This window comes from Bos javanicus, chromosome 26 (assembly GCF_032452875.1).
Source record: "Bos javanicus breed banteng chromosome 26, ARS-OSU_banteng_1.0, whole genome shotgun sequence".
In the NCBI taxonomy this organism is placed as follows: Eukaryota; Metazoa; Chordata; class Mammalia; order Artiodactyla; family Bovidae; genus Bos; species Bos javanicus.
This window is the reverse complement of record NC_083893.1, coordinates 7,574,593-7,595,435: the sequence shown is the minus strand read 5'-3', so window position 1 is coordinate 7,595,435 and position 20,843 is coordinate 7,574,593. Positions and strand designations below refer to the sequence as shown.

The 20,843-nt window shown below is 39.4% G+C and overlaps 2 protein-coding genes across 3 annotated transcripts in view; one reads left to right on the top strand and one right to left on the bottom strand.

Moving 5' to 3' along the window:
• PRKG1 (protein kinase cGMP-dependent 1) overlaps positions 1 to 20,843 on the top strand; it is a 1,413,309-nt gene that overhangs the window by 785,220 nt on the left and 607,246 nt on the right. The window lies entirely within an intron of this gene.
• CSTF2T (cleavage stimulation factor subunit 2 tau variant) lies at positions 13,475 to 16,122 on the bottom strand. Its single transcript, XM_061402663.1, has one exon. The coding sequence runs from the start codon at positions 15,838 to 15,840 to the stop codon at positions 13,912 to 13,914; it is 1,929 nt and encodes a 642-aa protein (XP_061258647.1). The 5' UTR covers positions 15,841 to 16,122; the 3' UTR covers positions 13,475 to 13,911.

The following is a 20,843-nucleotide window of genomic DNA, read 5'->3' as shown; positions in this document are numbered from 1 at the left end:
ATGGCTTCTCACTAACTCCTCTCAAACTTCAAAACTTAGTTCTGTTGCAAGAAAATTTCCCTGAATACTTATGGATTCAGATTCTTATAATTGTGCTGCTATCATATTGCAGTGCTATAGTGCCCTATACTGCCCTCTATTTGGGGGGCTCTCCCCTCTAGACTAACCTCCTTCAGGGCAAAGCATGTGCTCAGAGTACCTGGGATGAAATAGACACTGAATTAATGTAAAAATCCACGAGATCAGTGTTTTGTTTTGTTTTTTGCTGTTTTGATTCCTCATTGCCTGATACATGAGGAGCATTAGATACTCACTGAAAGAATAAGGGAATACAATGAGCTAAGGATACTTTCATTTGTTGTCTTCTGAATACTACACATTATGTGAGAATATTACACATGTGGTGGTGTATTTATTGATCTAAATGCATGAGCACTAATTACTGATGAACAGTTTTAATGATGCTGTTAATTCTGAAAATTAGTGATGGGAATATCCAAGCAGTTGATCTGTGATTTTTGAACCATTACCCACAATGATATTTAGCCGTAAAATAACTTAATGTAAAATAACTTTAACTTAACTTAAAATAACTTAAATAGTCCTCTATATTTGTGCTATCCACTATGGAGCTATTATCCACATGTGGCAACCACTCAATCCACTAAATTTGAATAATTTAAAAATGTACTTTCTGAGTCTCATTGGGCTTCTCAAGTGCTGCGAGTGGTAAAGGACTACCTGCCAATGCAGGAGATATAAAGAGATGCAGGTTCGATCCCTAGGTTGGGAAGATCCCCTGGAGGAGGGCATGGTAACCCACTCCAGTATTCTTGCTTGGAGAATCCAATTTAAGTTTTCAGTACCCACATGTAGCTAGTGGCTGCCATATTGCAAGCATGAGTGAAGTCGTTCAGTCGTGTCCGACTCTTTGCGACCCCATGGACTGTAGCATACCAGGCTTCTCCATCCATTGGATTTTCCAGGCAAGGGTACTGGAGTGGGTTGCCATTTCCTTCTCCAGGAGATCTTCCCTACCCAGGGATTGAACCCAGGCCTCCTGCATTGTAGGCAGATGCTTTACCATCTGAACCACCAATACAGGATATTAGATTTAATGATATGGTAACAAGTCTGGAGAAGGAAATGACACCCCACTCCAGCACTCTTGCCTGGAAAATCCCATGGACAGAGAAGCCTGGTAGACTACAGTCCATGGGGTCGCAAAGAGTCGGACACGACTGAGCAACTTCACTTTCAACAAGTTAATAAACTGGAAATTTACCCATTTTGCTGTTACTTTTTTGAGTAAAATTTTGAGAAGAAATGGGCTTCCCTTTTGGCTCAGCTGGTAAAGAATCTGCCTGCAATGCGGGAGACCTGGGTTCGATCCCTGGGTTGGGAAGATCCCCTGGAGAAGGGAAAGGCTACCCACTCCAGTATTCTGGCCTAGAGAATTCCATGGACTATACAGTCCCTGGGGTCACAAAGAGTCGGACACAACTGAGTGACTTTTGCTTTCGCTTGAGAAGAAATATGGTGGTCATAAGGAAATGCATTTCAAAACATGATGAATACTTTGACATATGTTTGCTTATTGAAACCAAAAGTGTTTGCTAAATTAATGCCAAGTGAATGTTAAAGAAGATACTCATTAGGAGGTCAAAAAAATATCTGAACTTTGAACTTCAGTGTAATTCAGTATTGTTGTAGTTTCCAATTTTTGGTAAAATTAGCATATGTATAGAATTTGTGTAAGTTAACACTCTTTTGTTTAAAGCTAGTTGCATTTGGTAAAAGTTTTTTCCAGTACATGTAATTCTGTAGGGTCATTTTCTTAAGTCAGTCTGAGGAATACTAGATATGTATAAAGCACAGAATACTAAATGAGGATTAATGAAATCATCATATCTTGGTGCATTTATGCTGCAAGGTAAATATAGCATAATGTGTACCATTTAAATATAGCATAGTGTGTATCATTTTTGAAAGCTTGAAGGAAAGGGCAAAGTTTTACATGAATACTTCATTTGTAAAACATTTAAGATATGTGTACTCTAAATATAATACCATAACAAACAGTAGAAATGTTTTCTCAAACTTTTTTATCGCATTGTTAAAGTTTGCTTTAGATAAGGAGAAACAGAGTTTCTAAACTCTATCCCCTATTGTACTGAATAAAACTATAGGAAACAGAAATATATAAGCCATAAAAGCTCACACTAGATAAAACTGTGATTCCATTTCTATTGGTTTGTCTAAAACAAGATTTCAGGAGCTTGAAACCTCTTGGGTCAAACAGTCAGCTGTTAGAGGGTTTTTCAACATAAGATTCCCTTCACCATTGTAAAGTTGGATTAGATTTCTTCTTGTACAAAATAGAGCTTTACTATATAAGGGAATATAAGGAAAGTGGTAAGGGGAGAGGTGGTATTTTTCTTTTCCTGCCCTGATCTTACAATCTTTTCATCCAAAACACAGAACAGATCACTGTGGTTTAAAATACCTCCTTTTCTGGCAATAGACATTTCTTGTGGGTTCTTTCTTTTCTCTCCTGATATGGATGGAGGTCCTCATAGCTGAGCTAATTCCTCCCATTCTCTATTCCTCACTCTCTCTATTTTCCAGGGTATACAGAGCAATAAACAGAGATTGCTCATGTTTTCATGTTGCCTTTATGGTTCTGTGTCCCAAGTTTTATTTGTTTGGGGATAAGGAAAAGGCAGAGGAACCAGAGATTAAATTGCCAACATCCGCTGGATCATGGAAAAAGCAAGAGAGTTCCAAAAAAACATCTATTTCTGCTTTATTGACTATGCCAAAGCCTTTGACTGTGTGGATCACAGTAAACTGTGGAAAAATCTGAAAGAGATGGGAATACCGGACCACCTGACCTGCCTCTTGAGAAATCTGTATGCAGGTCAGGAAGCAACAGTTAGAACTGGACATGGTACAACAGACTGGTTCCAAATAGGAAAAGGAGTACATCATGGCTGTATATTGTCACCCTGCTTATTTAACTTATATGCAGAGTACATCATGAGAAACACTAGACTGGAAAAAACACAAACTGGAATCAAGATTGCCGGGAGAAATATCAATAACCTCAGATATGCAGATGACACCACCCTTATGGCAGAAAGTGAAGAGGAACTAAAAAGCCTCTTAATGAAAGTGAAAGTGGAGAGTGAAAAGGTTGGCTTAAAGCTCAACATTCAGAAAACAAAGATCATGGCATCCGGTCCCATCACTTCATGGGAAATAGATGGGGAAAGAGTGGAAACAGTGTCAGACTTTATTTTTTGGGGCTCCAAAATCACTGCAGATGGTGACTGCAGCCATGAAATTAAAAGACGCTTACTCCTTGGAAGGAAAGTTATGACCAACCTAGATAGTATATTCAAAAGCAGAGACATTACTTTGCCAACAAAGGTTCATCTAGTCAAGGCTATGGTTTTTCCTGTGGTCATGTATAGATGTGAGAGTTGGACTGAGAAGAAAGCTGAGTGCCGAAGAATTGATGCTTTTGAACTGTGGTGTTGGAGAAGACTCTTGAGAGTCCCTTGGACTGCAAGGAGATCCAACCAGTCCATCCTAAAGGAGATCAGTTCTGCATGTTCACTGGAAAGACTGATGCTAAAGCTGAAACTCCAATACTTTGGCCACCTCATGCGAAGAGTTGACTCATTGGAAAAGACTCTGATGCTGGGAGGGATTTGGGGCAGGAGGAGAAGGGGACGACAGAGGATGAGATGGCTGGATGGCATCACTGACTTGATGGACATGAGTCTGAGTGAACTCCGGGAGTTGGTGATGGACAGGGAGGCCTGGCGTGCTGCAATTCATGGGGTCGCAAAGAGTCGGACATGACTGAGCGACTGAACTGAACTGAACTGAATGCCAATGTCTAGTACATAACAAGAAAAGTCATGGCACAAATTGTGCTACCAGACAATTTTCTCAACCACACTAGAAAGTAGATAACTCAGTAGACAGAAAGTGAGAAAAAGAAATGGGTCACATAGATAGTATTGCTGGAACCAGTATTTAAACACAGGAAGAGACCATGCTATCTAATATTGCACTGCCTCCCTGGAAGAGCGCCCTCTGTTCTTTCAAAGTCGGTATTCAAGTTGGAGGTGAAGATGTTTCCCTCAGCCTTCTTAGTGTCCCTTACTGAGTCTGAGGGCTTCCCAGGTGGCGCCAGTGGTAAAAAACCCACTTGCCAATGCAAGATGCCAATGCAAAAGATGCATGTTGGATCTTTGGGTCAGGAAGATCCCCTGGAGGAGGGCTTAGCAACCCACTCCAGTATTCTTGCCTGGAGAATCCTGTGGACAGAGGAGCCTGGTGGGCTACAGTCCGTAGAGTCAGAAAGAGTTGGACAAGACCGAAGTGACTTAGCATGTATGCCAGCTAGGTCTGAAAATTAAACTGACAAAGATTAACAGGAGAAAAACATGACTGTAATTATTTAATATACATTTTACATGACACAACAGTCTTTGTAAGGAAATGAAAACCCAAATAAAGAAACCTGAGTATATTATTCATGCTAGTTTTGGTGGAGATTGGACAGTAGAAGTATGTAGGTCAGAAGAGCATAAGTCAAGTGCCAGCTGGGGGAACTTATTAGCAAGGCCTGTCTGTTGATCTCAGCATCCCTTTGTCTTTAGAAATAAGGATGTCCCCTTTCTTAGGATATAGGGAGGCATCTCTCATAGGAGTTTTTTGACCTGTTTCTGGGGAGAAGGGAGATGTCAGGATGACCTTCTTACTTCTGCCATTTTTTTTTCATTCAACTTCACTTTAACATATTCAGTATGCCAACGTGACATATTTGGGGCTCATGTGTCCTCAACCCCACCAAGAGATAAAAGCCATGATAATCATTACCTACATTTTCCAAAATGGTATAAGGATATAACTGAAAACCATCACTTCTACCACTGCAACTTGACTCCTGCTATTTCAGGTCAGTTCTTCAATTGTGAAAGAATTTTTTTTTTCCCCTGTTTTTGAGATAGTCATTGCATTAAATGGAAATGCTAAAATCATAAAACATTTTATTTTATTTATACATTTTATTTATAGTGAATAGATTACCTGGAACAGGCATTTCTCCAGAGATCTACAAATAGCTAATAGGCAGATGAAAATATGTTGATCGTTAGCCATCAAGGAAATGTATATCAAAACTATAAGGAGATTTCCCTTCACACATGTTTGGGAAAAAAGTGTTAGGTATTCAGCCACATCCAACTCTTTGGGAACTCATGGACTGCAGCCTGTCAGGCTCCTCTGTCCATGGAATTCTCCAGGCAAGAATTCTAGAATGGGTAGCTGTTCCCTTCTCCAGGGGATTTTTCCAGGGATAGAACTCAAGCCTCCTGCACTGCAGGAAGATTTTTTTTTTTTTTTTTTTTACCATCTGAGCCACCAGGGAAGCCTGTGGTTATAATAAAAATAAATTAACAAGGGTTGACAAAGATGTATAGAAATGCTATACAAATGGAATGCTCATTTGTTGCTGGTGGGGATATAAAGCAGTATAACCACTTTGGAAAACAGTCTGACAGTTCCTATAAGCTTTAACATAAGAGTTATCATATGATGGAGTGATTCTACCCCTAGGTATATGCCCGAGGGAAATTAAGCAAATAGGCACACAATAATTTGCAAATAAATGTTCATAGCAGGACTACTTTCTTAAAGATAGAAAGCAGATCAGTGGCTGCCTAGGGCTGAGTAGGGAGATGAGTGAGGATTAGAAGTGAGGCTAGTGAGTTCAAGTTTTCTTTTTGGGGTGATGAACATGTTCTAAATTTAAGTTGTACAACTCTATGCATATACCAAAAAAATATTGCATGAAATGCTTTAAATGAGTAAAGTTTATGGCATGTAAACTATATATTATTAACATTTTTTAAAAAGAGATGACTGGAAAAATAAATCTCAGTACTGTTTAAATTTGATATTGACCAGACCTATCCAGCAGATATTTTTATGTATTTCTTATAAATGATCTGTTGTTATTCCATACAAATGTTTTCATTCTAGCTTTGTATTTTATTTCTCTCTATTCTACCAAAGCCCCAGTTTAGTACTTGGAAGAATAAGGACAAAAGATTGATTTTATAAATCTTTCATTATTGCCTAAAAATCACCTTTTCTAGACTGATAAACTTCCTTACTTAGTGGAAATGATGCTTGATGTTCCCTTCACATTCAATCCCCGGTATGAAAACTATTCTGTCCTCTGACTATCTCTTTCTTAATGCCAAAGGATGTGACAAGGAGAGCTGGACAGACTTAGATTCAATGGTGCTTCAACCTCCTACAGGCTGTGTGACTCAGGGCAAACCAGATCACTTCTCTAAGCGTATTTCTCCCTACTGCCTCCAGAGTTTAGTCAGCTTAGAGATGATGTATGTCAAGTGCTTGGCATTAGTTAGCTCATTAATAGAAGTTTTTAATTTATTAACCATGACTCTGTCTTCCAAAAGAGGGCATAGAACTTGTAACTTACATCTGTGTTAGTTCTGGAACATTTGAGAGGCTCTTGCTACTATCTTCCTTCCTCAAAAACAGATCTCTCTCCTACCCCGAGTCTTGTGGCTGATGCCTGAAATTCCTGATGCCATATTATAGGTTCCTTTCATCACTTCAAAGTATTTGATCACTGTGTGAATAAAAAAGGCATATTAGAGTAAAAATATTTTAAACAATTATATTCCATGTCTATATCAATGTAAGTGAATTTTTCTTCCTTTTCTTATTAAAACAAACAAAAAAACCCTTTAGTTGTATGGCAGGTAAGACCCAAAAGCCTCACAGAGTAACTGAAGAGGAGCTGGAAAGGGCACTGCTTGCTTCGGGTAGCAGTCTCCCAGTTGCATGTAGAGTAGGTTTGTGTTTCTGGTGGGACTTAGAGGGAAAAAAAAGAAAAAAAAACTCTACCCACTGTTGACACATTTTGCAGTCCTGGTAATTTGCTAAATTCACCACAGTGATCACAGGAGATGAGTTTCACATTCCTGCCTTGGCTGGCCCTGCCTGGGTCAGTGGCCAATTCATCCATCTTCCTCCTCTTTATGAATCATCCTGGGCAAAAAGGACAATGGACAGGAGATGCAGAAAAGCCTCTTTTCTCCCCAGGATAATCCAGCTCTAATTCCTCAGGAAGGGCAGCTTTGGGCCATTTTAAATCAAGAATATTTTTGTTCAAAAAAAAAACAACAACAACAAAACAAACAAACAAAAAAGAATATTTTTGTTCAAGGCCCCTAGTTTGCCTAGTTTGCACCTCCCAGCAAAAGCCCTTACTAGGGGGTAATTGCTAAACCTGTTTATCCCACCAACCAAGGAGTCTATAAATTACCTCCTAAAACATTCTAATTAAGCAATTTTTTTTTTCCCTCTAGGAAAACAAAGCCCCAGATTACTAGAATACAAGTTGTCTGAACACGTGTGAAAAGGAGAGATATAAATTCACTGTTCCAAGGTCATCTTCACAGCCTCAAAATGATGCTTTGATGTCACTTCTTGAAAGGCCTTGATTGGAATTTAAGTTGTTTGTTAGAAGTGTTTTGAGCTCAGTTAGTTGAATACAATTTAAACTTTTCTTTAGGGGAAAAAAGCACATTTGCTTAATTTACAAAAGTTGATTTGCTTAATTTGTACTCTTAATCATGAAGGGAAAGGCTACCCACTCTAGTATTCTGGCCTGGAGAATCCCATGGACTGTATAGTCCATGGGGTCTCAAAGACGCCTGGTGACTTTCACTTTCAGTCATGATCGAGTTCAAAGACAGAGTTTAAAGGCACAGATCAGAGCATATGGTTTTCATGCCATTTTCAATAAAACTACTGAAAATAAATTAACAAAAGCTGGGCAGTTACTTTTAGCTGCTTTGGTGATAATGGTCCTTTCGTTTTGGTACACAGGAATATGTAGATGAAGTTTGAAAAATATTTAGCAGCAGAATTCTGTTGACAGTTCATTCTCACTGAAACATAAGCATGTTGATTTTATGGTTTCAAGATTTCTTCTGTTTACAGTAGACAAGATATAAAGGCAACCTGAGTGTCCATGGATAGATGAATGGATAAAGACGTGGCATATGTATATATACATACAATGGAATATATTACTCAGCCATAAAGAAAGAATGAAATCTTACCATTTGTGACAACATGGTTGGATTTAGAGGGTATTATGCTAAATGAAATTAATCAAAGACAAATACTATATAATTTTGCTTATATGTAGTATCTAAAAATAACAAATTAAATATTTCCATCAAATCTAATAGCTATGTTTTAAAGCAGAGTAAAAGCAGGAGTTGTAAACTCAAAGCATTACAAGGAATGGCAAGTAGTTGTATGAATAACCTAGCATAAGATCCAGGGATTCAGGGAGAGGTGGGCTTGCGGACAAATAGGAACATATATGTAAATGCACTCAAATTCAAAATTTTTGAGAACCTTGACTGGTCAGACAAAACATATCTGCAGGTTCAACTGACCTACAAGACACAGATTTGGGGTCCCTAGTGCAAAGACATTTAGTTTCTACAGGACAAAACTTGGACAAAATTAATGGTGGTGAGATGCGGGGAAATAAGTGATTCTAGAGATTTTAATACTGTAATTTCTGTTTCTTAAAATAGATGAGGATTTTTTTCTCTGATTGATGTCTGATATGTGTACAGTGATGAAATCATTTTGACTATAGGTTTACCTAAAGATAGCAAATATATTCTATTAATAGGTGATGATTGTTTTTACCCTCTTAGAGTGAGGTTTGTGTGTTTTTTTAGTCCTTCTTGCTATTGCTGTATTATTTTACATGGACATTTGAGATACAGAATATGACTTTATGAAGGTTAGTGCACCAAGCAAGCCCTGTGTAGATCCCTGCGTGCATGTGTGCATGCTCACTCAGTTGTGTCTGGCTCTTGAGACCTCATGGACTGTACACCCCAGGCTCCTCTGTCCATTGGATTTTCCCAGCAAGAATATGAGTGGCTCGTCATTTCCTTTTCCAGGGGATCTTCTCAACCCAGGGACGGAACCTGCATTTCCTGCGCTGGCAGGCAAATTCTTTACCTCTTAGCCACCTAGGGAGCCCATATTGGTCCTTCCATCACATAATTTAAATATAACATTTTTAATGTGGCTCATGTTTTGAGTATTATTAAGGTGAACCTTTAAGGTAAACTGGGAAGTGAGATATTGTTATCTTTTTCTGTGGAACGGTCAGGGATACATACATAAGTAAATTCCTAAATAGGTACAAATTCCTTCAAATCCATTTGAGGTAGGAAAGAAATTAAAGGCTGGCAGGTACACTGAAGTGGCCTACAGATTTTTTGCAGTAGAATTATTAAATATTAGTAACATAGTAAAACCAAATTTTGATTAAAATAGCTAATTAAATAAAATAACTTGTGGGAAACTGATGGTTTTATTACTTGATGCCCAAGAAATTAACTAGTCTACTTTTTTGAAAGACAACAAATAAGTAATCAAGCAGATAAGATTTTTTAAATGACCAGACTTTGTGACACGTATGAGAGATTTCAGATGTCTGCAGATTTATACATATTGAATCATACAAAATCGATTATGGATTAAAATGTTGTATATTTTATTCTAACTCTTGATAATTAGTTACCTACCTTTGGGAGCTAAATCAACTCCTCATTATAAAGAGTTGTCATTAACCAGAACATCTAGGTTCTTTTTCTAGGTACATACTTCGGCATTTTTACGTACAGCAAATAAGCACTGTGTTTGTTATTTTTGACAGTGCTACCCTAAATCACTTTGTTACATGTTCCTTACTGGCATAAGCTCTATACTGTGGTACAAAAATATCAAGAAGAAATATGTCTGTTAACATCTCATGAGAAAGGTCATTTGTAATATGAATTATCTGTGAAACTGAACTTTCAACTGGGGGAATACAACTTTTAAGGTGCATAGAAGCAAATGAAAATATTAAAAAATCTGTTTCAGTTAAGATCTGAAGTATACATATATATGAAATATATTAGCATACTAGATATCAATATCCTATAATAGTAATACTATCAATAGTACTAACATTAGTTATATTTATTAGCTTAAATATATTCATTTCCTTAAAATGAATTAGGTTTTTACTATATTTTCAACAAAAGATTGAGAAAAGCAAGCTCCAATCAGAAATCTATCTGGTGATTACCTGGCAGTGTAAAGCACCAAGAGGCTGTCAGTTTCTTTTGTGAGAAGATTGTGAGATGTAACTGATAATTCAGTTTCTCTGCCACAGTAGGTTGTTGCACATAATATCCTTAGACCTCATCAGACCTAAGAGAATGGCCTGACACACCATAGGAAATAAGGTTCTGTGTGCTTAGCTAATGTCCCAGCACTGCATGGAAAAGCAAGAAGGTTTGCAAGCTGTGATTGTATTAAGGATTTTTTTTTTTTTAAAGAAAAGCTTTCTACTTTTAGAATTCTGAGAATTAGAGTTGAAAAGTCATACATATCTCACTTGGATTAGCCTACCTTTACCTGAGATTCAGGTATCTTGTTTGTATCTTATCAAACGGTCCCAAACAAGAAGTCTTGGGATATCAGCAAACATTAAAACATACTGTGATATTAATCAATAATATGAAAGGATGATGAGCAGGCACTGATTAAAGCTGATGATTTATTCCCCAAAAACATGCACAGTCCAAACGGAATAAGCCATAAAGTGGGATTTCCAAATGTGTTCCACCTCACTACCTTTACTATTGTTATGAGTGTATTTGTGATTGTATTTGTAGTCTGCCCATACATAGGAAGACTTCCCTGGTGGCTCAGATGGTAAAACGTCTGCCTACAATGTGGGAGACCAGGGTTCGATCCCTGGGTTGGGAAGATCCTCTGGGGAAGGAAATGGCAACCCAGTCCAGTACTCCTGCCTGGAAAATCCCATGGACAGAGAAGTGTGGTAGGCTACAGTCCATGGGGTTGCAGAGAGTCCGACAGGACTGAGCAAATTCACTTTCACACATAGGAAAATGCAGGATGCCAGGGTTAAAACACGATTCTGAGTGTAGTAGACATGTATTGTTTATATTCTCATTCTCCATCAGTACTGGGTCCAACCATGAGTGAATTGGAAACGAAGAGAAAAATCTATTCTATTCAGCTTAGCAGAGTAAAGGTGATTGCGTGTATTATCTATGTCTAATTTATTTTCTAATGCAAATAGTTATTAGAGCTCATTTGCTCTGTGTTGAATTTAAATTATTTGTGGGGAAATTCATGTGTTAATAGGATTTTTTCCACTAAAATTGATAACATTTTTGTCCTTCTCATGTGCAATTTTTGCTATATATAGTGAATACAGAAATGAGTAAAACAGTCCATGTTTAGAGTTCCTGATCTACTAAAAGTGGGAGTAGGGAGTAGAGGGTAAAAGTAAAATATACTGAAAGTCACTCAGTCGTGTCCGACTCTGCGACCCCATGGACTGGGGCCTGCCAGGCTCCTCTGTCCATAGAATTCTCCAGGCAAGAATACTGGCATGGGTAGCTGTTCCCTTCTCCAGGGGATCTTCCCAACCCAGGGATTGAAGTTGGGTCTCCCTCATTGCAGGTGGATTCTTTACCATCTGAGCCACCAGGGAAAGGAAAAGTGAAGTAGCTCAGTTGTGTCCGACCCTTTGCGACCCATGGACTATAGCCTACCAGGATCCTCTGTCCATGGGATTTTCCAGGCAAGGGTACTGGAGTGGGTTGTCATTATTGCATGACAATTTAACAAGTGCTGTCAGTAATGAAGTCACAGTGCCTGTAAGGCATTACTGGGATACAGAGTTCTCTGTGGGGAATAAACATAACAGGAAGCCTAATGTCTCAATATCCAGGATGGTGCTACTGATACTTACCATAGAAAAAACATGGTTGGATATATAATACACAAGTATTTGTGTAATAATCAGTATAAAAAATTATATCCATTCCTGTAATTTCTTTAGCTTTGCCTTTTTTCAAAGGAAAAAAAAAAAGTATTAAGGCCCCATGGAACTCTGAATAGATTACCTTTTGTTCAAAAAACATCAGATACTAAACTCAGCTAAATTTTACTTTTCAGTCTGCATTAAACAATGCACGTTTTACTACAAAAAAGAACATTAAAATTTAATGGTTTTCAGTTAAAAGTCTTTTAGTGAAAACTTTGGGATACAGCAACTACAATTTTGAAGTAACCTAGCCAACTCTGAGTTCATATTAACAAGAACTACTACAGATGTCAAGGAGTGTTTCATCCCCTCCAATAAGGGAACACATATAGAAAACATGGGGAAATTAACAGTATGAACAATAAAACAGTAAAATAGGTAGCAAGAAATCGTAGAGAGCAAAACTTTAAGAATCAATTATCCATTTAAGGTATAAAAACCTTGCAAAGGGAAAATATTTCTAGGCTTACTTTGTATTATTATTTTTCCCTCTGCATTGGCTTTTCTTCTTCTAAGATCAACTGGTTACTTCGGTGTTTCTGGGTGTTATTTGGGTTATTTCTGTTAATTACTACTTATTCTATCATACAAATGTTTGTCTCCACATCCTAAAGGCTTAAAGATAAATCAGGCAGTAGCTCTAAAGGTACCTGGTAAGCCCCACCTCCCTCCTACTGATTTTTAAATGTCTCATGGGTATGTATATTAGAATTAAATGGCTTTATTTATTGCTTGTAAAAGGAAAGTAATAACCAATTGAGCATATTTCAGGCTACAAGAATACCTTTAAACCTGGGTGTAAATTATTCTGATAAAATGGTGACAGATAAGCAAATTTTGAAATAAGAACTAAAAGGCATTTTAAATGCTTAAATGTTCCTGAGACTAAAATTTTTAATTCCTGATTTTGGTTGACCAGATGGATACCATCTGTGTAATGGAAGTGAGTTTCTAGGAAACTTGAGAGCTTTACTGCATGAAGCCTTCCACTATTTAAGAAAATAATTGATTATTTAAGAAAAGTCCAATGCTGTGTATAATTCATCCAGATCAACTAGACCCCTACACAATGATTTTGGGGAAGAACATGAGAGAATTATTTAGATTCAATTAATTCAAGACTATTGACAAATAGGACATTACTGAGATACAGTCTCATCAGAGCAGATTTAAGTAACTTAGTTGACCTTAGAACTGTCCTAGCAAAATCATGCTCAAGGCCAGGCCAAAATATTGCTGGAAGGGTGGGATAAGTAAAACACCACATCAATAAGGTGTGTCCTTAGCTTCAGAAAAAAAAAAAAAAGGCAAATACCACAAGTTGAGAATTATTTGGTTAGCTCTAACATACTGAAGTAATTCCAAAATTTATAGTAAGACAATGCTTAAATCAATACAGCATTCTATTGCCCCTGAAATAGGATTTTGTATCTTAAATGGCTTACCAAAAAAAAATACATCTTGTAATTCTGAGGTAAACATCTTTATTTTCTTATGCAACCAAACATGTTAAACTATCTTAGTATATTACTATTTGAACAGGTCATCTTTTAGTCTTTATGCAGTTTTCACATTGTTTTACTCAGAATTTTTAAAATGGACTTAACACCTTGTACACATTTAACAATACTGTATAACCTTTGTAATCTTACTTGGTATATAATCATGTTCAGTTATTTTTGTATATTTACAGGGAATTAAAGTAAACAGACCCACTCCCTCCTCCCCCTACCCCACAATTAAAAGTAAAGGAAAAGACAACAAGAAATGAGATTAGGTTCTGGGAGGAAAGAAACCCTAATCATTCAAGTGTGGGGTTTCAGAAGTCCGCTTTTTGCACCTACCCATCCTCTATGCTACAGAAAACCTTTGTAAGACTACCACCAAATATTTTCTAAAACCTTTCAAGAAGTTCCAGTAGATTTCTGGATTTGTTCCTTTAAAATCAAGATACTCTGCCTTTGCTCAGGAGGCAGCATGGCAATCTGATCTGCAGTCAGCTGAAGAACCTGCATGATCAAAGCTGCCTTTTCTTGATCCTGGGGGGTTACTTGGCTCTGCCCAGGACTAAAACTGCTAGGCTGGCCTCCACCCTGCTTGCCAGCTCCTTGCATGCCCGGCCCCTGCATGCCAGCTCCTTGCATGCCCGGCCCCTGCATGCCAGCTCCTTGCATGCCCGGCCCCTGCATGCCAGCTCCTTGCATGCCCGCCCCCTGCATGCCCGCTCCTTGCATGCCCGGCCCCTGCATGCCACCTCCTTGCATGCCCGCCCCCTGCATGCCAGCTCCTTGCATGCCCGCCCCCTGCATGCCACCTCCTTGCATACCTGCCCCCTGCATGCCAGGTCCAGGGTTTCCCACCCCTGAAATGCTGGGAACCTGTCTGGGTCCCTGAGGACCACCTGCCCCCATATTAATAGGACCAGGACCCTGAATTCCCCCAGTCATAGGGCCTCTCGAACTGGGGCCAGGGCCCCTCATCTCCATTCCTCTTGCATCCATGCCTCTCGCTTCCATTGCTCTGGTTTCCATTGCACAGGTCTCCATTCCTCTTCTCTCCATCACTCGTGTCTCCAAGACCTCTGTTTCCATGGCTCGAGTCTCCATCCCTCGAGAGTCTCTGCTGCCTCTGCCATCCATAGGTAGCCCCCTTTGGTCTATCATAGGTCCTCTGGGCTCACTCATGAGCATTCTAGGATCTGCTAAGGGCCCTCCCCTCATCTCATGTGAGGAAGGGCCCCGGCTGTCATGACCAGCGGCATGGTGCATTGGAGGACCCTGATGTGGTGGGCCAAGATAGCCTCTGGGCTCCACTTCTCCGGTGACTGAAAGCAAAGTCCCTCCACGTGGGTCATTTGGAGCATCCCCTAACAGTCCTCGAGGAGGCAGGCCACCAGCAGTCATAGGTCCACGAGGCATAGGAGCTCTGGGATCAGATATCTGCACCTGCCCCCGCTCTAAGGGCACGGGACCAACCCCTGGCATTCCAACTTGGGGCTGCATTGTTCCGCCAGGAGTTAAGGGGCCAGGGCCAGGAACTGCGGCTGGCATTGGGCCTTGGGGTGGAATTCCACCTTGGATAGGGGTCTGCATCAGAGGAGGGATGTCTTTCACAGGTCTTCTGGCCAAATGTTGAGGCTGAGGGGCCGGGGGGTTCTGCTGGTTCAGCAGAACGTTAGGTCCAGGACAGAGCCCAGGGCCAGGGCCAGAAACGGATTGAGATTTCCCTGGGATGAGTGGTGTGACATGAATTTTGCGATGCAAAATTTTCAGAGCAATCTCTGGATCCATGATTCTCATCACTACTTGTGCCTGCAACAGCGCATAAGCCAGCTGTGGGTTTTGAAGTAACATATTTCGAGCTTCCTGGTGGCTGTTTTGGACACAGAGTTTCATCTGCTTCATCAGCTCAAACATTTGCTCCGGGGGAAGACTAGCGACTGCTCTGGTAATCGACTCAGGAGCATCTTCTGGATCGATAGGGTCCCCGTAGGGTGAGTCAATGATAGGCGCTGCAGGCCCTAGGCTCTTTAGCTCCTCCTTGTTCTTTTCACTGGCTGCATTGTCCACCCGAAGCGCTCTCCCGCTGAACTCCCGCCCATTAAGGTTCCGCATGGCACTAAGTGCGGTCTCCTGGTCTTGGTACTCGCAGAAGCCATAACCCTTAGGTTTGCCCGTCTCTCTATCGTATACCAGCCGGAAACTCACAACAGAACCAACCTCCGAGAAAATGTCCTTTAACTGCTCCTCAGTCGCCTCATACGGAATGTTCCCCACGAACACGGAACGCAGTGATCGATCCATTGCCGGGTCTCTCACCGCCAAACTCGACATGATTCCGGTCGCCACACAGCGGAGAGCGGCTTCTTCAAGTCGTCCTCTTCCGACGCACACTTCCGCCGAGCAGCGGAAACAACTTTCAAATTCCGGGTAGAAACCTCTCTACTCTGTTTGAATCGTTCCGCTAATCCGCAACATCTGCGCCTCTATCTTTTCCTAACTAAACTAATGCTTTCTGTCCTTAGTCCTTCCTGAGGCGCATGATTCCTTTCTCACCTCTTATTCTGCAAACTTTTCTACGGCGCTCTACCACCCTCTCCGGGAAAAGCTTGGTGTGGATCGACCACAGTAAAGATGGCCGCGTCAACTTCACCATGGTAACGCGGAGAGGCTGCTTTCTACGACGTCAAGGGCGGTTTTGCTTCCGTTTGACCGGCGGGAAACCGCTAACTGAAAGCGATTGAGGCGGAGTCGTCTGTGTTCTGGTAGAAGTATTTCCGTGTATCAGTTTCTCCATAGTAGAGTAACTTTAAGCTATATTTAAAATCACAGTGCAGGCAATGAGGGGAAAATGTAGTATTTCAAAGCAGACTTGGAGTTTTCTCATTAAAATTCAAAAGTAATAGCTTGTTTTAAAAACGCATTTTTGGACAATAACTGTCCAGAAATACAAGCTGAATGCGTGTGCTAGCTCCATCCCCGCCCCCATCCTGTTGGTTCAGTCAATCCCTGAGGAGAGATGTCTCGTCCTTACACGTTTATTTTTGTGCGCGCACTCAGCAGTCGATCTTTTCTTTCTTTCTTTCTTTCTTTTTATTATTATTTTTAAATTTTATTTTATTTTAAAAACTTTACATAATTGTATTAGTTTTGTCAAATATCAAAATGAATCCGCCACAGGTATACATGTGTATCTTTTCAAAATAATATTTTTTCTTAGTTATATTAACCAATATTAATAATTTATTGAATTTTATGGCGACAGCGGATTAGTTAAATGCATTTAACCATTCTTTAGGCATTTAGGTTGCTTCTGATTGTTTTTAACTGATGCAATGATTTCACCACCTCTGTTATGAAGGAGGAAACTACTTTCTCTTCTGTTGCTAGTTTTGCTGGGAGAAGTTAAAACATGTGGAATGTGGGTCTGTCTCTGTTTAACAAGCAATTAGAATTGAAGCTTGGTGATTTGCTAAGTAGCTGGTAACTTGCAAAGCCTGACTTCTTACCCAGGTTAGTCCCTCATAGCTCCAGAGCATCTGCCATGTACTGTAGGCACTGCTGCTGCTGCTGCTAAGTCGCTTCAGTCGTGTCCGACTCTGTGCGACCCCATAGACGGCAGCCCACCAGGCTCCCCCGTCCCTGGGATTCTCCAGGCAAGAACACTGGAGTGGGTTGCCATTTCCTTTTCCAGTGCACGAAAGTGAAAAGTGAAAGTGAAGTCGCTCAGTCGTGTCTGACCCTCAGCGACCTCATGGACTGTAGCCTTCCAAGCTCCTCCGTCCGTGGGATTTTCCAGGCAAGAGTACTGGAGTGGGGTGCCATTGCCTTCTCCGACTGTGGCCACTAGAGTAGTTGAAAAATGGCTACCGTGACTGAGAGATTGAACTTTTAATTTCATGACTCTTATTAAATATAAAAACTGATATTCCTTAGACTTTTGGAAAACTTCTTAGTATGTTTAGAGCAACTTGGGTGTGAAATTGACTTTTGCAATGATAAAATATAAATTTAAATCAAAAACTATTTTCAGTTAAAGTTTAACATATTGAGATATGCTAGTAAAATAAATGCAATATTTTGAAAACAATATAAAAAGTAAAATACCTCATTAAAGTTTTTTTTCATATTAAAGTGATATTTTTAATACATTGGAAAAATATATTTTAACATCACTCATTTTACTTTGTTTAATGTGGTTACTTTAGAAAAATAATATTACATATGTAGATTGCATTGCTATGCTAAGTCACTTCAGTCGTGTCCGACTCTGTGCAACCCCACAGACGGCAGCCCACCAGGCTCCCCGTCCCTGGGATTCTCTAGGCAAGAACACTGGAGTGGGTTGCCATTTCCTTCTCCAGTGCACGAAAGTGAAAAGTCAAAGTGAAGTTGCTCAGTCGTGTCGGACTCTTAGCGACCCCATGGATTGCAGCCTAACAGGCTCCTCCGTCCATGGGATTTTCCAAGCAAGAGTACTGGAGTGGGGTGCCATTGCCTTCTCTGGTAGATTGCATTACATGTCTATAAACTGTATTGCTTCAGAGCCTAAGTCTTAACTCAAGCAGAGACTCATTTTATTCTACATATTCCTTTTGAAGGGATTATTGAACTTTAACTTTCATCAAAAAATTGTGTTAAGATAAAGCAATTATCCTTCAATTAAAAAAATTTAAAAAGTGAAAAAATTTTTTATGAACTTTGGATATCAGAGTTCGAGGAGTACATCTGAGATGAGTGTGGGTTTAGGTATAAATCAGACAAAGCATCCATTTACCTTCAAGTGTCTTAATAGTTATTTGAAACAGGTTTGGACATAGCTTTGTAAAAATATTTAATTCTTTATTTGACTGTGCTGGGTCTTCATTGTGGTGTGTAGGAAGCTGAGATATAAGGATCTTAGTTTTGGCATGTGGGATCTAGTTCCCCAACCAGGGATCAAACCCAGGCACCCTGCCTTGGGAACTCAGAGCTTTAGCCTCTGGCCCACCAGGGCAGGCCTGGACATAGTTCTTCATTCAAATTGGTTTAACCACCCCCCCTGATTTTTTTTTTTTTTTAATTAATCCCATGGATGGAGGAGCCTGGTGGGCTACAGTTCATGGGGTCGATATGAGTCGGACACAACTGAGCGACTTCACTTTCACTTTTCACTTTCGTGCATTGGAGGAGGAGATGGCAACCCACTCCAGTATTCTTGCCTGGAGAATCCCAGGGATGGGGGAGCCTGGTGGGCTGCCATCTATGGGGTCGCACAGAGTCGGACACGACTGAAGCGACTTAGCAGCAGCAGCAGCAGTGTTAAATATAACATAAATGATGCCACTATAACCTATAATCAATATAAAATTATGAATTGAAATGTTGATATTTAAATACAAAGAGATATTTTACCTTTTGTAGTGCTGTCTCTGAAACCCAGTGCTTTAAGCCTAGTATTTTACATGTCAGGTCAGAGTAGATGCATTTCAACAGCTCAGAAGCATATGTGGTTGATGGCTAGTATCTTGAAAAGTGCAGTTCTAAGGAATCAAATGCCAGGACATGAGTGAAAAAAAATAAGCACATTTATAAAATGCTTCAAGAGTGGGTTGTAATGATGTGCAAGAAACAACCATGCATTTGTTCATTAAAGTTTTTTGCGTGCAGAGAACAGAAAGAACTCAAAACTTCTGCCCTCAAAGACTTCATCATCTAGCAAGGGAGAAAGACCTGAATTGATTATCATAACATCAGGTGGCAGATGCAGTGCCAGAGATGATCACAAGAAAGTAGAGAGATGTGCCATCCTTGGGGGAAGGGGGCTGGAGAACAGGGTCCTAAAATCACCATCCATTATGACTAGTTAAGGTCCCTGAAGTTCTCATCATTTGTGAAATGTTCATCGTCTCAGAAGTTCTGCATCATGAAAATAACCTGGTTAAAATGCAACTACCTACTCAGGCAGGGAGAACACATAAACTCATGCATGCTCATTTACTTGCATTACTTTTTAATTTTTATTCATTTTAATTTTTCCTTTTATTTATGTATTTATTTTAAATGAAGCAAAGATGGATATTTTTAATGAAAAATGTGCAATTCACAAAGAAGATAGACATCATAAACCATTAGACACAATAACAAAGAAGCAAACATGCATAAAGCAAAAATCAGAAGAAGTATAAGAGGAAAGAAAAAATATAATCATAGTATGACATATTAACATTTCTCTGAGAATATTTATTTTATCAAGTGCATAAAAAAGAATATAAGCATCTTGAATGATGTCTAATAATTTAAATATAACAGATTTACATTTAATTAATGTATATTAATCTTATATCTTAGACAAATATATTTAAAATTTTGTATCTTATATGTTACTAGATTTCCATAGGAAATTTAGAAAAACTGGCACAAAGATAAATGTTACTAAATTTCAAAAAGTAGAATTTTTTTTTGGTGTGTGTGATTCAGTTATACATACATATATTATTTTTGAAATTATTTCTCATTATAGGTTATTATAAAATATTGACTATAGTGCCCTGTTCTGTACAGTAGACCTTTGTTACTTGTTGCATATCTATTTTTTTTAATTAGAAATCTAGCAAGTGGAATTAAAGTATCCCCCACCCCTGATTCTTTTAATTGAGGTAGAGCAGGAGTAGAGGGGGTTGAGGATGGTATTTCAGAAAACTAAAAACAAGCTTATTTGGTTCATTTGTCTCCTTTTCATATCATGTCTTTACTGAGAAAGCTATGACTTTTTAACATACATTCTGGCAAAGACATTTTAAATATTGATTGCATGTATGATTGCATGTATAATAGCATGTATAATTGTGTGTATATTAAATGGTCAATCATGTGGGTGATAATAGGCTATTAAAATATGTTGTAAAGTTCATAAAACTTTGTATAGTAATAGTAAGAGAGTTTCCTTACTGCTGCTGCTGGTTAGATCTAAACCAGGGGTCTTCACACTTTGGCATACATCATATTCACCTAGACTCATGGCTAGTTAAATCAGATTGCTGGGCCTCCCCACCTCCCCTCCTCAGTTCTGATTCAGTATTTCTGGAGAGAGACTGGAGAATTTACATATCTAACAAATTATCAGCTGATATTTTTGCTGCTGGTCCGGGAGCACCACTTAAGGAATCATTGATCTAAACAAAGGAACTTGAAGTATTTGCTATTTTCATTTCTATCAGGCCAAAGTTTAGTATACTCTGTTAAAAGATATGGGCTTTCCTGGTAGCTCAGCTGGTAAATAATCTGCCTGCAATGCAGGAGACCCCAGTTTGATCCCTGGGTTGAGAAGATCCTCTGGAGAAAGGATAGGCTACCCC